Source organism: Gymnoscopelus braueri, assembly GCF_963280865.1.
Source record: "Gymnoscopelus braueri genome assembly, chromosome: 20".
Classification (NCBI taxonomy): Eukaryota; Metazoa; Chordata; class Actinopteri; order Myctophiformes; family Myctophidae; genus Gymnoscopelus; species Gymnoscopelus braueri.
In genome coordinates this window covers 9,189,667-9,204,384 of record NC_137622.1, presented here as the reverse complement: position 1 = coordinate 9,204,384, position 14,718 = coordinate 9,189,667, and the positions used below count along the sequence as shown (strand labels likewise).

Genomic DNA, 14,718 nt, shown 5'->3' with positions numbered 1-14,718 from the left:
GGGGGACTCGGGGCTGATGGGGGGCGGCCGCAGGCCCACGGGACCCTCGGACAGAGCCTCTCTCCCAGGCAGTAAATCACCAGAGCCTCAGGAGAGACCACCCACCCCCGCCTCCTGCGCCGTCGGCCCCGGCTCCGGCGGCGGTCGGCCCCTGGAGGGCCGGGGCCTGGAGCGAGTGCTGTGGACCGTGGCGGCCGTGGTGCTGGCATTCTTCCTGTGCTGGTTCCCCTTCCACTGCGTCACCCTGCTGGACGTGCTGAAGGACCAGGGCGTGGTGGAGGGCTGCTGGGTGGACTGGACCACCCGGACCCTCACCCCGCTCACCCTGTGCCTGGGCTTCTCCAACTCGGCCATCAACCCCGTGCTTTACTGCTTCATCGGGAACCACTTCCGGGGCCGCCTGGGCGGCCTGTGCAAGGACCTGTGTGCGTGCGTGAGGACCCCCGGCGAGGCCGGCGGCCACAAGAGAGGCTCTTTCAGCACCAGACTGAGCTCCTTCTCCAGGAAACTCAGTGACCTGAAGGACCTGGCCATCGTGGATTCCCCCGGACATCCCTAAGGCTGGCTCACAGGAGAATACACATTAACGATTAACAATTAGTCGCACATGTTAGGGCTTGAACAAACGAATACTCACTTAAACAGAAGTTAAAGGGGTTGTAAATGTGTTTTTTTTTGTTAAAAAGTTAAAGCTTTATATTCTGATAGTTAAAAAGTTAAAGCTTTATATTCTGATAGTAACTAATCATTGCTATGGTGAGTTAGTTCTGTAACAGGGGTCTCCTCATCTCTTCAACTCTTTAGTAACCAGAAAATACATTTTGAGGTTGGGATAATTTTTTTTTATCCAATCAGGATTTTGTTTGCTTCATCCCTTCAATTTCACTTGTTTAGCCTGCATCCTGTACGAGTTATCTCTCCTGATTGGATCAAAGTGGTATCCAGTGGTAACCTGACAATGTATTTCCTGTTTACGAAAGAGCTGGAGAGACGTGGGAATCCCCTGATACTGAACAAAATGCTCTATGGCAATTACAGCTATTTAAATAGGGTGTATTAAGTGATATGTCTTTATTAAATAAGTGTTAAATAGCTCTGTATTCTGATAGTAATCATTGCTATAGAGTGTTTGTTCAGTAACAGGGTCTCCCTGTCTCTCCAGCTATTAAGCGAACAGTAAATACATGTTCAGGTCGGGATATCAATTTCATCCAATCAGGACAAAGAATACAGGATACAGGATAAATAAGAGAAATTGGAAGTGAAGAAAGACCCCAAAATGGAGGCGGAAATTATAATTGGAACACTGGAAGCTGATAAATGGGTTCTCTCCACCTTTTCTGTTTACGAAAAGAGGTGGAGAGACTAGACCTGTTATCGAACAAACACAATGATTACTACCAAAATAGAGAGTGTTTGTTTTGTTAACTCAAGATTAAACTCATTAAAAAATATCAATTACACCACCTTAAACACTTCAAAAACAAAAGCATTTATACTCCCTTTAAAACATAAATGGCATCTATTCAGTATGACAACAAGTGAGAATGTGTTGATTCAGTAAAAGAGAACGAATACATGCAGTGAGTGGTGGAAAGTAACTAAGTGCATGTACTCAAGTATTGTACTTAAGTAAAATGTTGAGTTTTTTTGTACTTTACTTGAGTATTTCCAATTTCAAATACTTTTACTTCTACTCCACTACATCTCAGAGGCAAATATTGTAATTTTACTCCACTACAATTATTTGAAAACTTTAGTTAGTTACTTTGTAGATTTTGATTATTATTACAAAACATACAGTGACCACTTCAGACATACATTTCGTCCATTTGAAAATAGCCGATCTACAAGCTTACAATGCGTCGTGATGCCACGCATTGTGAGCTTGTAGATCTGCTATTTTCAAAAGATTTGTACACATTTGAATACTTGAAATGGGCCATTTTGCATAATGAGTACTTTTACTTTTGGTACTTGAAGTGCATTTTGATGCAATACTTTTATACTTTTACTCAAGTACATCTTCAATTCCGAACTTTTACTTGTCATTTTCTACATTGCAGTATTGATACTTTTACTTAAGTAAAACATTTGAGTGCTGTTTCCACCACTGCATGCAGTGCTGTCGACAGTAATGAAGGAGTGTGTCCTAACTAAACAGATCAAACACTACATGACCCAACAAGACAAGGGGTCTGACGTGGCTGTCATTAATGATTGACTGGGTCAAATACTTCAGGAGCACATTGGGGCAGGAGCACATTGAGTCTAATATTGATATATAAGGACGTTATTTAACCACTCCTGTCCTAGGATACTACGTATATGTGTCATGTTGTCTCTTTGACCCGAGAGATTGTGTGCTGACGTAACTTGTAAAGTGTATATTGTCCTGTAAAAGTCCTACGAGCACCAAAGATAATACAAATCTATCACATTTTATACGTTATTTTAAGGAGAATAAAGAAATAAATCTCTGTTATAATATTAATCTCTCCGTCTTTGTCATATATATGTTACGGTATATGCCACAATTAACCACTTTCAACCTGCGGCAGCCATTTTTTAGGCATGTAATTGTGTCAAATGTTGTTTTTTCAGTGTGGGTAATAGCTAAAATAACAGATTTACAGCACAAGCTTGAAACTTTTCACTAGTTTTGAAAATGTGTGATTTTTTCCCCTCTTTGTATAGAATATTAGGCTTATGTGGTTAATGCTGTTAGCTGAGGAGTCAAATTCTAGAAATGTTTTCCTTCCTTTTCTTTTCTTCAGGGAGCGTCACGCTAACTGTTAACAATGTGAGTGTTTTCTTCCCACAGCTGTGTATGTGAGACCACTCACTGTCCACCTGTGGATGAGAGCAGCGGATTACTGCAGCGCTGGGCAGATGGGCGCTAAATCACCCACTTCACCCGCCTCTCTCTCTCTCTCACACTCACACACACACACACACACACACACACACACACACACACACACACACACACACACACACACACACACACACACACACACACACACACACACACACACACACACACACACACACACACACACAGAGGCTGTGACGTAGCAAAACGCGTTGTGTACAGGTCCAGATATCATAATCTCATGCTAATGGCCTTATAACGCAGGTTTGTAAAAGCGGGTGAGCAGTGGTTCTCAAACTTTTTTTGTGTCAAGGACCTCCACATTGATATGCATTTGGCCACGGACCCCCATCTGAAAATGTTTTGTGCCAGGGACCCCCAGAAGAATATTAATATGAATATATCAGTATCACTTCAGTTTAACCACTTACCCTCTATAGTATACTTAGTAAAATGGACCTGAGTTGCACTGTACTTGGTGTGCTCTTTTTCCATCTACACCAAATCTGTTGCGACTCGCTGTGAGCTTGTAGATCTGCTATTTTTGTTGTTTCGGATGTTCCCCCCCAGAATATGGATGCTGGGGTTCAAGTGATTACATGTAAAAGTATAAAGTTATTTTCAATCAGTCCTAATGTAAATAGATATCCTCTCGAGTTTTTCTTGTGACATCTGTGTTTCAGGGGGAAAGATTTACATATTTACGTACCGTAATATACAAGGAGATATAAAGTGATAATGTAATTCAGGGGTGCCGTGGAGGAATAAAAATGTCTTAATAGGGGTGCCCTGAGCCAAAAGAGTTTTAGAACCACTGTTACAACCAGTGGTGGGAAAAGTTCTCAAACGTTTTACTTAAGTAAAAGTATCAATACTACAATGTAGAAGTATTCTGTTACAAGTAAAAGTCCGGAATTCTAAATTTACTTAAAAGTACAAAAGTATTGGTATCAAAATGACCAAAAGTAAAAGTATTCAAATGTTTGAAAATAGCAAGCTCGACAAGCTCACAATGTGTCGCTATGCAACGCGTTGTGAGCTTGTAGATCAGCTATTTTCAAATAGCCTACTGTATGTATAAAATAGGGCTAAAGTGGTTAACGTATGTTTTATAATGTAATAATTTATATCTGCAAAGTAACTAGTAACTGAAGTTTTCAAATAATTGCAGTGGAGTAAAAGTACAATATTTGCCTCTGAGATGTAGTGGGGTAGAAGTAAAAGTACTGAACATTGGAAATACTCCAGTAAAGTAAAAAAATACAGTACTTGATTAAAAGTACTTAGTTACTTAACACCACTAGTTACAACGCATTCTATGGCCTGACACACACTCAGTCCAGTTGACATTCAGGCCTGGAGGAGCTGCTGGTTGAATAATGGATGTGTGTATCTCAGGCTGTTATCAGTGTCACTATGGATCGCTCTCATTCTGCATTGACCCATGGCCAGTGTCTCTGTGAGACCAGAGCCAATGGGGCTCCTCCGCCTATTAGCACGGTCCCTGGCAGGTATGGGAACGTTGCATTGATACCCGAGAACGTGTCTTCCAGTGCCACGCAAACGTTGCCAATATCCTATTGACTCTGGTGTGATAACATCGTGAATGTCGTCTCGTTCAGTGATTCTCAACCGGTGGTGGAAAAAGTACTCAAATGTTTTACTTAAGTAAAAGTATCGATACTGCAATGTAGAAGTACTCTGTTACAAGTAAAGGTCCGGGATTCAAAATTCACTTGAGTAAAAGTACAAAGGTATTGGTATCAAAATGTAGTTAAAGTACCAAAAGTAAAAGTACTAAAATGTTTGAGAATAGCAGATCTACAAGCTCACAACACGTTGCGATGCGACGCGTTGTGAGCTTGTAGATCTGCTATTTTCCAGTAGCCTAGGTATAAAATAGGGCTAAAGTGGTTAATGTATGTTTATAATGTAATCATTTATATCTGCAAAGTAACTAGTAACTAAAGTTTTCAAATAATTGTAGTGTAGTAAAAGTACAATATTTGCCTCTGAGATGTAGTGGAGTAGAAGTAAAAATATAGAGAATTGGAAATACTCCAGTAAAGTAAAAGTAGCTCAACATTGTACTTAAGGGGGGGCACGGTGGCGCAGTCGGTAGTGCTGTCGCCTCACAGCTAGAAGGTCCTGGGCACTGGGGGCGTGTCCTCTCCTCCGCGTCATCAGTGCCCATACCCTAGGTGGGGTTGGCGAAAGGGCCTTTCTGTGTGGAGTTTGCATGTTCTCCCCGTGTCTCCTAGGGTAGGTACCCTCACAAAAACATGCAGTAATCCTGCTCACTATACTGCCTCCCCCTGGCCAGCCGGGGCGCCTGATGGAGGGGAAGGGAACTGGTTGGAATAACGTGTTCCTTCCACGCGCTACGTCGTACCAGGGAAACTCTCCCCTGTCAGGTGATAAGAAGGTCAGTTGGCTCTCATGCATTGAAGGAGGCATGAGCTCGGCCCTGGCCTTCCTAGGTTGGCAGAGGGAAGGTAGTGCCCAGGATTACATAGACAATTGGCACTGGATATAAAAAATAGGGTTACAAAATCGTGGGATAAAATTTTAAGGAAAAAAAAACAAACATTGTACTGTAGTACAGTACAGTACTCGAGTAAATGTACTTAGTTACTTTACACCACTGTTCTCAACCTTTTGAATTTCAAAGATCCCCATGTGTGATATGCCGCGGATATGCCGCGGACCCCCATTTGATACCAATTTTTTTATAGACACCTCAGTGTTGACAATCCTCAGTGTTGATTTATCTCTGAGAGAGCACAAATGGAACCAAATAAGAAACACAAATCAATTTGTACACTCTCAGAGTTACAGGCCCATAAGGGTCCATTCGGACCCCTAGTGGTCCCTGAACCCAACCATTGAGAACCATTGGTCTGTTAGAAAAAAATACAACACAAAAAGCTCATGAGGTTCCACTAGACACGTTGCTCTACATTGTTCGTCCACAGGGTGGCACCGTAGTGCCACAGATGTGGTGGGACTGTGAGTGCAGAAGACCACTCCATGGCTCATGATTGGTCAGAGCCTAAGGGAGAAATGGCTCCGACATGAATGATGACTCATGTGCAGCATCAAAATGACACGAAAAGCTGCGAGCCCAATGAATATGTTTGGTGATTTCTTTTTGTTTAAACCGGCAGGCCAACAATCAGAGAGTTAACCTCGTCGGTTAAGTCAAGAGCCGCGGGTCGCTCACAGAAGCATCTGGCTGTGTGTGAATAATCTTTGCAGACATAGACAAGAGGCACAAATCCTGAATACAATTGCAACAACCAATCAACAAGAGAGATGCCTGACTTTAAAACTGGCACTTTTCATATAGCGTCTCTATTTTGGCCAAGTCATAGACAAAGATTTTCCAAAGATTTCACACATTTCTACAAATGTAAGATATATACTTTAAAACTGTTATTTTGGGTGGCCAAAATGTAAGGCTTTCCCTGGCACAAAGGGGGAATGAATAACAACAAGAACTAAATAAAACAAACATATCGGCATCGGCTATCAGACAAATTGCTATTAAGACCTGGAACGCATGTGTTACTTTAGATTTCTTTGGCTATTTAAAAAAATTGCAGATATACAAGCTCATAGCGCGGCACCGAGTGCGCTATGAGCTTGTAGATCTGCTATTTTTGAAAAATATTGGAATTTGTTTTGGATGATTTTTTTCCCAAAACTGTTAGGATTTAGATTTTTTTAAAGAATCGCCTCAGGTCTTAATGGTTTAAACATCAGTATCGGCCCAGAATTTCCCAATCAGTGCATCCTTAGAAAAGAGCAGATCTGCCTTATATAGAGTATAAAGCTGCATTTTGTAACTTTCCTCGCCTATCCTGGATTTGAACCCGGTTTCCTGCACATGTGCTGAGATGTTTTACCATGGAGCTAATAGAGCCTGACTGCTTGCTCAGGGGATGCATTGAATCAGGTCAACATTTGTGTCATATCCTGTGTCTAGGTGAGACGTGACCTCTGACACGATCTAAATGTCTCAATAGAAGAGCAGGGAGACAAAATACAACCACCCCAATTGTATAATTTATATTGTATTAACATACTCTACCATACAGATTGGATAACATTACATTTTATTCATTAAAAAAAGTTACATAGTGCCGCTTTAAGCAAGAAAGTAAAGCAAGAGAATATATAAAATCGGCTTGACTTGTCAAGGTCCAGAAATGATCAATCCACAAGACAGACATGGAGAAAGGCTTTTAGCTTTATTAGATATGGTCCCCTGGCTTCATTAAAGCCTTCATCAGTGTTAAAGTCAACGGGACCGTCCTTGAGTGCTGCGCCGTGGTCAAGGGTAACCAATAAACATCACACATCATATGCAGGGAAATCAGCAGTCAAACCTTGGCCTGCATATCATTGAAAGTCCATTACAATGACTTTAAAAACATTATTACACCCGTTCTACAAGCTCACAACCCGTAACACTAACTACTTTTGCATGGTGAAGTAGGGCATTAATTTACGAAGAAACGTAAAAATGCTAAATATGGAGATACAAGGTTTCTGTACGAGAGCAACGATATGCAAATTCCTTTCTTCAACCTAAACAATGTTTCTTCTTCTAGATATGCAGCCGTTAAATCTACATAAACCCACGACAGGAATGATACTTTTCATTTTTCTCTATCACACGGCGAAGATAATGGGAAGGTTTTGCATCAATAGTTTCATATTTAGAAAGCAAAACCATTAAACTCAATTTATGGAAACTGCAGTGGAAAGAAAGCAGGCTTCCTGTTGGGTAGAAAGCAGTGTAGCCTCAAGGTGATTACGCTACAAACACGGCAAGTAACTGTGTAAGTACAATAGTTTTTCCTCTACGAAAAAAAGGGGGCGATGCGGCTTTTCTTTGTTGTTTTTTTTCATATATCCTCCTTTGTGTAAATATTCAGTTACAATTCTTTTGAAGGCGCTTCCTGTTGAAGCGTACCCATTTCCTGAGATGTAGAATCACGCGCCGAGCAGTGTGTGTGTGTGTGTGTGTGTGTGTGTGTGTGTCTGTGCGTAGGCATGCGAGACAAGAGAGGGAGAGCAAAAAGTGTGGGAGAGAGACGCACAGAGTCACACACACACACACACACACACACACACACACACACACACATTCACAGACACACAAAAGAGAGACAGAGAGACCATAGCAGAGGACATGTGCCAGCCATAAAGGTTAAGAGGTTAGTCAGAGAGTGGAAAAATCATAAAGTTTACTTGCTATAGATGATAGATCTCAGGTTTACTTGAGTTGGAGCTGGCTGCCGTCCACATCAAGCAAGGTGCTGGACAGCTTTGACCTTCAGCGTGTTCCTGCCTTCCTGGTGTGTTCAGAACGTGCTCCTGGTGTGTTCAGAACACGGCGGCAGAGCTCGACCGGACCGGACCGCAACCTGGGCCTCTGGTTAGAAGGTTGTGTGACGATGGAGAACTTGTCCGTCTACCACGGAGACATCGGCAAGGAGGAAGGAGAGAGGCGCCTGGCGCAGGACGGCCGAGAAGGATGCTACCTGGTCCGAAACAGCGACTCGGTGCCGGGCGTGTACTGTCTGTGTGTGCTGTGAGTATATACGGGCAGTGGTGGTAAAAGTACTCAAATCTTGTACTTTATGTAAAATTATCAATACTGCAATGTAGAAAATAGCCGATCTACAAGCTCACAATGCGTCACGTCGCGACGCATTGTGAGCTTGTAGATCGGCTATTTTCAAATGGCTGAAATATATATAGGGCTAAAGTGGTTAATGTATGTTTTGAAATACTAATAATAATAATCAAAATCTACAAAGTAACTAGTAACAAAGGTTTTAAAATAATTGTAGTGGAGTAAAAGTACAATATTTGTCTAATGTAGTGGAGTAAGTAAAAGTACTGAAAAATGGAAATACTCCAAGTAAAACTACCTCAAAATTGTACTTAAGTACAGTACTTGAGTACATGTACAGTACTTGAGTACATGTACAGTACTTAGTTACTTTACACTGGTATACAGGATATATATTTCACGCCTTCCCTATGTCAGTTATTTCATATTTTATACGTCTCCAATATGATCAGATCTCAGCATACATGTTGAATTGTCCCTGAGCAAGGCAATTATCACCACCTGCCGATCATCATGACCATCTGAGCAGCCATCAGCTTGGTGAAGCTGAAAAAATTAATTATCCTCCACAGGATTAGTAACTGATACTGTGTTCACCATTGATGTGTGCGGGTGCTTGTTCCGTACATATGAGCATTTCACAGGCACACGCAATACTTCATCTCACTGTTATGGTGTGTGTGTGTGTGTGTGTGTGTGTGTGTGTGTGTGTGTGTGTGTGTGTGTGTGTGTGTGTGTGTGTGTGTGTGTGTGTGTGTGTGTGTGTGTGTGTGTGTGTGTGTGTGTGTGTGTGTGTGTATGTGTGTGTGTGTGTGCGCGTGTGTGTAGGTGCAATGGATTCGTCTACACATACAGAATCTACCTGGATGAGGGGGGCTCCTGGGCAACAGAAGTGAGTCGGTTCATATTTCCTTTTATGCACCTTTTTTTTTCTTCTTTCTAATTACATAACCTCGAAAAACAACAGAACAATAACTCCACCGTAACCCAAAAAGAGCGTTGCCTTATTGTGTTCCACCTCATCTGTCACACGTGTGCCGCGGCAGACGGGAGAAAACAAGAGGTTGTGTCAGCGCAAAAACTAATTCAGCAAGAGCTATACCGTATGAATTTAAGGCCAAGCGTTTCGAGGATTGACAGAAGTGAAAAATGGGCACGCTGCTTTCTTTCAGTGGCAAGATGGAGATACCACCCCTCCAGCTCTTCTCTCTCTCTCTCTCTCTCTCTCTCTCTCTCTCTCTCTCTCAGATATAGGACAAGCCTAGCATAGCATCTGCATTAATAAATACACAGTGCCGACGGGAAGTGAAGAATCACGTTTGACAGCGTTTCTGATGGGATATGTAATTGAGCACCGAGATCTGGCAAACGCCCCAGAGGTGTGAGTACGCACAGAAACATCAGAGGACCGTGTCTCAGGTTGACAACTAAGTTAGATGTTTCTGTAAGTACATTTCTGGTTCCCTCACTGGTACTGACAGCGCCAACGGAAGAGAGCCCAAAACACCTGAATTACAACCAATTTCCGCCCCACAAGCCCAATAACAGCGTACATTATTCATGTGAGGCATCAATCACTTTAATGAAATGTTCTGGGGGAAACGGAGGTAACGTTGTGGCGATCGGGCCTTGATGGAGGGAAGGATTCAAAGTGCGGCGCTTTAGAAAATATCAATATTCAAGGCGTTTGTATTACAAATGATTTCTAAAAAGGTCTTCGAAAACCCAATTTGATATTCACACAGGTGCTCAAATATGACACCTCCACCTCCGGTGATTGATAGCGGCCCAAAATGAAAACATATTATGGTCCTTTTTAAAAGGATCGCAGATAACTTAGTTGACAAAAGCTAATACTTTTCTACACTTCCATAATTTCATTCGGAAATATTTAATGATAAACTTTACTTGTTTATTTTTAACTTTTTTGTTTTGTCTTCAAGGTAGAAATTGAAATGTATTAGGAAGCATTTTTTGTAGAGTAGAAACTGTTATTGTGTATGTCTGTGGAAAGATTCCCTTAATGCCTTTAGACACACAGGGGCAAAGTTAAAGTTTGCAGTTCTATCAAACGGAACAGGAAACTCTGTGACATTGTTGTGCCGTGAGAATCAACTCGGAAGAAGAACACACAGAAGTATTATTTTAAAGACATATTCACCCCCCCCCCCCCCAACAAAATGTTGAAAGATCAAAATATGTAACATTATTCCCGCGGTGAGAACGACGCATTAGGCAATCTTTAAAGCCCTGCTGAGAGGCAGTGAGGAGAACACAGCAGCTTAGCGCTGGGAGAACAACACAATAGAACCAATTTCACTGCGAAAGCCCTTGTTAAGAGCCTGAAGATTAACTCCACGAGGCAAACAAAATAAGGCATTACCCCACTACTGTTTATACTTAACTCAAACCGAAGGAGTAAATACTATTTCATTGATCAATTGGGCTGTTTGCGACTGCGTTCACGCTCGGAAAACAAATGTCGAATTTATTTTTGCACGGTGAGAGAATGGAGTGCTTTTGAGTCGAAGTGGATATGAATGCATTTGTTTTTTTTGTTTTTTTTTAACACTGTCTGCTACACAACAAAATGTGTACAAAGCAGTTGGTGAGGGAGTTCAGACTGCAAGTAACTGTAGAAAGTTAGTTGTGAGATTAAGTGAACTGATTAATAATTTTCCATAATTGGGATCGTTAGAAGCAAAACAGGGCAAAAAAAACAACATATGAATAATAGGTTTACACTAGTCTGTGTGTTTTCCAAAAGCAATAGTAGATTTTGTATCATTATGAATGTGCATGGCATACAGGTGCTATTGTTTCAATCCATTTTCTGATGTTTTTATGTTTAAAAACTGCTAATGTTGAGCCGGTGTGCAAAGATGACAATGTCCCGGATTGACTGAATTGATCGATTAGCCATTTCAAATCAAGCATTTCCTCCCATCGTGATGTTACGAACCTGGCCTAGGGGTACCAGGACCATAACATAACGAGGGTGATGCAGTTAAAAAAAGCAAAAAGTTATTATTTATTAATTAACCAAAACAAACAAACAAACAAAAACTGAACAGATGGGTTGTGAGAATCAGTGGAAGCAGCAAAGTAATCCACACAGTGCATGAGCGTACTGTGTGGTGTAAGTTGTGTTGCATGTATTAACTAAAATGTTGTAAGGAGGTGCATGGTGGTGAGGCGCAAAGCAAATTAACTGAAAAGACCTCCAGGCCAGGCAGGCAGGGTTTTTAACCCTTTAAGACCTGAAGCCGATTCTACATATCTCCTAAATCCCAACAATTTTCTGAAAAACATATGTTTCTATATCAGTGGTGCTCAATCTTTTTCATGCCAAGGACCCTCAAAATTATATGTATTTGGCCGCGGACCCCCATCAAAAATATTTTATTCCAGAGACCCCCAGAAGCAAAGATTTGAGTTAAAAATGTTCGCTTTAAAAATATATATATTCAAAGATTTGCACACATTTTCACGATTTTTCAAAAAATAGCAGATCTACAAGCTCGTAGCGCGGCACTCGGTGCCGCGCTATGAGCTTGTATATCTGCTATTTTTGAATAGCCCAAAGTGTAAAATAATGCTTTTTAGCTCAAATCTAAAAATTACACAGTTCCAGGTCTTAATGGGTTAAAGGGGGTTGAACACCGGGACCAGGTGCGCCCCAATCACTCTGATGAATTCACTGCCCTCCCAGAGCAGCCTGATCTCCAGAGAATACCGTAACATTGCACGGAACGAGTGCACTTCATTCCGTGGATAGTCGCCTCGGAACTCCCAAATTGCATGCATATGTACGGCGAGTCCCACGGTGGGCGTAACCAGTCGCAACACGGAAAAACCCGGAAGCAGAGCAGTCCGCACAATAAAATTTACGATTCTGTGCCTATCGGTACATAACTCAAACGGCGCTGAGTAGGCACAGGCGAATGTCCCACCGTTCAGGACGGCAACTCGGTCGCCTTAGCTCCCTCGGTGGTCCTTCACGGGGTGACAATTCGCCTGTGACTGCGCGCCTCCGAAATGGTTTTGTCACAAAGGCAGCGCCGTACCATATGCACGCAATTCGGGAGTTCCGAGGCGGCTATCCACGGAATGAAGTGCACTCGTTCCGTGCAATGTTACGGTAATCTCTGGAGATCGGGTTGCCCAGAGACCTACAGCATGAACACATTAGAAAGAAAGATGAGGAGGGCAAAGCAACTACTGTGGACAAATCATAATACATATAAACTAAAGGTGAAAACACAAAGGGTGACATAACTTACACACAGAAAAGGAAAGGTGCCAACTGATACCAAAACTGGTTCTTCAGAATTATACCATAGAACCATTTTTGGTTCAAGAAATAACCTTTCAGACCAAGGTTCTTTAAAGAACCCACTTAAGCCTCCCAAGGCTCTATACTTGATCCACTCTTTTCCCCCTATACACCAGATCACTAGCTGATCTACAAGCTCACTTTCACTACGCATTGTGTTGTGGGCTTGTCGATCTGCTATTTTCAAATAATGTTTGCCTATTAAGACACAGAATATAGGGACGATAGGGTGGTTATAAGGTGCCTCAAAGAACCATTTACAGTATCTTATGGTTCCACAGAGAACCAAAAGGTTCTCTAGAACCATATGAGGAACATGAAGAACCTTTCACTAAATAAAATGGTTCTTTAGTGGGTAATGGTTTTTCGTGGAACCGTATAGCCTTTTAAAGAACCATCGAAGAAGCATTATTTTTCTCTGTGTATAAGCAGGGAACCGTCACAGTGACAACCACTCTCATACCAGCTTCTACCACCATCTTTGTACACGTGGGTTCACTAGTATTTTTAGCTTTTTAGTGGCAGTATAAGGACACAGTCCAGAAGACAGCAGTTTTCTGTCAGGCATGATTCCCTATAGCCTTGAAATCAAATGGGAAAACCACTAGCAATATGTGACAGTGGAAAGGGAGCCATTTTGCATTCACAGTGTGTCTCTGTATCCATGTGTCTTTATAAGGCAAAACAGTGAGAGCCCAGAGAGCTCGTTTCTGTGCCGGAGCGTCTGTCCTGCCGTGCGGTCCCCTGTGGGGGGTTTGACATGGGGGGAGGGGAGGGGGGGAGATGGCGAGAGAGTCCCGCTTATATACACCCTGTGGTGGGAAAAGTACTGAAATGTTTTACTTAAGTAAAAGTATCAATAATGTAATGTAGAAATACTCTGTTACAAGTCCAGAGTAAAAGTACAAAAGTATTGGTATCAAAATGTACTTAAAGTACCAAAAGTAAAAGCACTAAAATATTTGAAAATAGCAGATCTACAAGCTCACAACGCGTCGCATCGCGGCGCGTTGTGAGCTTGTAGATCGGCTATTTTCAAATAGTCTAGGTATAAAATAGGGCTAAAGTGGTTAATGTATGTTTCATAATATCATCATTTACATCTCAAAAGTAACTAGTAACTAACGTTTTCAAATAACTGTAGTGGAGTAAAAGTATAATATTTTCCTCAGAGATGTAGTGGAGTAGAAGTAAAAGTATTGAAAATTGGCAATAATCCGCCAAAGTAAAAATTCCTCAAAAGTGTACTTAAGTACAGTACTTGAGTAAATGTAGTTAGTTTACACCACTGACCATCCTGTCTGTCCGTCTCTTTCAGACCGCGCCCGGTGTGCAGAAGCGGTATTTCCGGAAAATCCAGAGCTTGATAGCGACCTTCCAGAAGCCGGACCAGGGGATTATCACGCCGCTGCTCTTTCCCCTCACCGCCCAGAGACGGGCGCACCACACGCACGCACAGCCCGAGACACTCTATAATAGCATCACCAAGTCACAGCGGCCGGCGGGGGCCGCCACAGCCGCCGCCAAAGTCGGCGGCTGCTCGGGGACAAAAAGAATGGAGCCGTAAAAAGAGAGACGCTGGCAGCCAGCGCAGGGTTAAAAACAACACGATGACCCTGCCCTATACGACAGCTACAGCTCATCAAACCCAACACCTGCTGCCACCGACATACACACACACACACACACACACACACACACACACACACACACACACACACACACCACAACCCTCAACCACCACAACACACCAACCTACTGTACCTTTTAATGCAGCAATCCAGAATTTCGTTTCCGTCATGTCGACCGAATACGTGCACTTTTAACATAATAAACAGTGTTGTTTCCCAACCTGAGGTT

General features: G+C 42.2%; 3 protein-coding genes across 3 annotated transcripts in view; all 3 read left to right on the top strand.

The window, feature by feature from the left end:
* Positions 1-1,741, top strand: part of LOC308076568 (type-2 angiotensin II receptor-like) — a 3,659-nt gene extending 1,918 nt beyond the window's left edge. Inside the window, 2 exon segments of the mRNA XM_080416946.1 lie at positions 1-677; positions 709-1,741. The exon segment at positions 1-677 is cut by the window's left edge and continues 428 nt beyond it. Coding sequence (XP_080273072.1) covers positions 1-559 — 559 coding nt within the window. The 3' untranslated portion in view covers positions 560-677; positions 709-1,741.
* Positions 1-14,718, top strand: part of apool (apolipoprotein O-like) — a 333,585-nt gene that overhangs the window by 47,835 nt on the left and 271,032 nt on the right. The gene's annotated exons all lie outside the window — the stretch shown is intronic.
* sh2d1aa (SH2 domain containing 1A duplicate a) lies at positions 7,933-14,566 on the top strand. Its single transcript, XM_080416947.1, has 3 exons — positions 7,933-8,477; positions 9,351-9,414; positions 14,177-14,566. Exons 1-3 carry the CDS (start codon positions 8,341-8,343, stop codon positions 14,423-14,425), a joined length of 450 nt encoding a protein of 149 aa, XP_080273073.1. The 5' UTR covers positions 7,933-8,340; the 3' UTR covers positions 14,426-14,566.

What these genes read in the sequence shown, in the direction of transcription:
- sh2d1aa (XM_080416947.1), top strand. Translation starts at nt 8,341, where the DNA reads ATGGAGAACTTGTCCGTCTACCACGGAGACATCGGCAAGGAGGAAGGA. An exon ending in GTGTACTGTCTGTGTGTGCT is followed by an intron (nt 8,478 to 9,350) that starts GTGAGTATATAC and finishes GCGTGTGTGTAG; the next exon opens with GTGCAATGGATTCGTCTACA. An exon ending in GGGGCTCCTGGGCAACAGAA is followed by an intron (nt 9,415 to 14,176) that starts GTGAGTCGGTTC and finishes CGTCTCTTTCAG; the next exon opens with ACCGCGCCCGGTGTGCAGAA.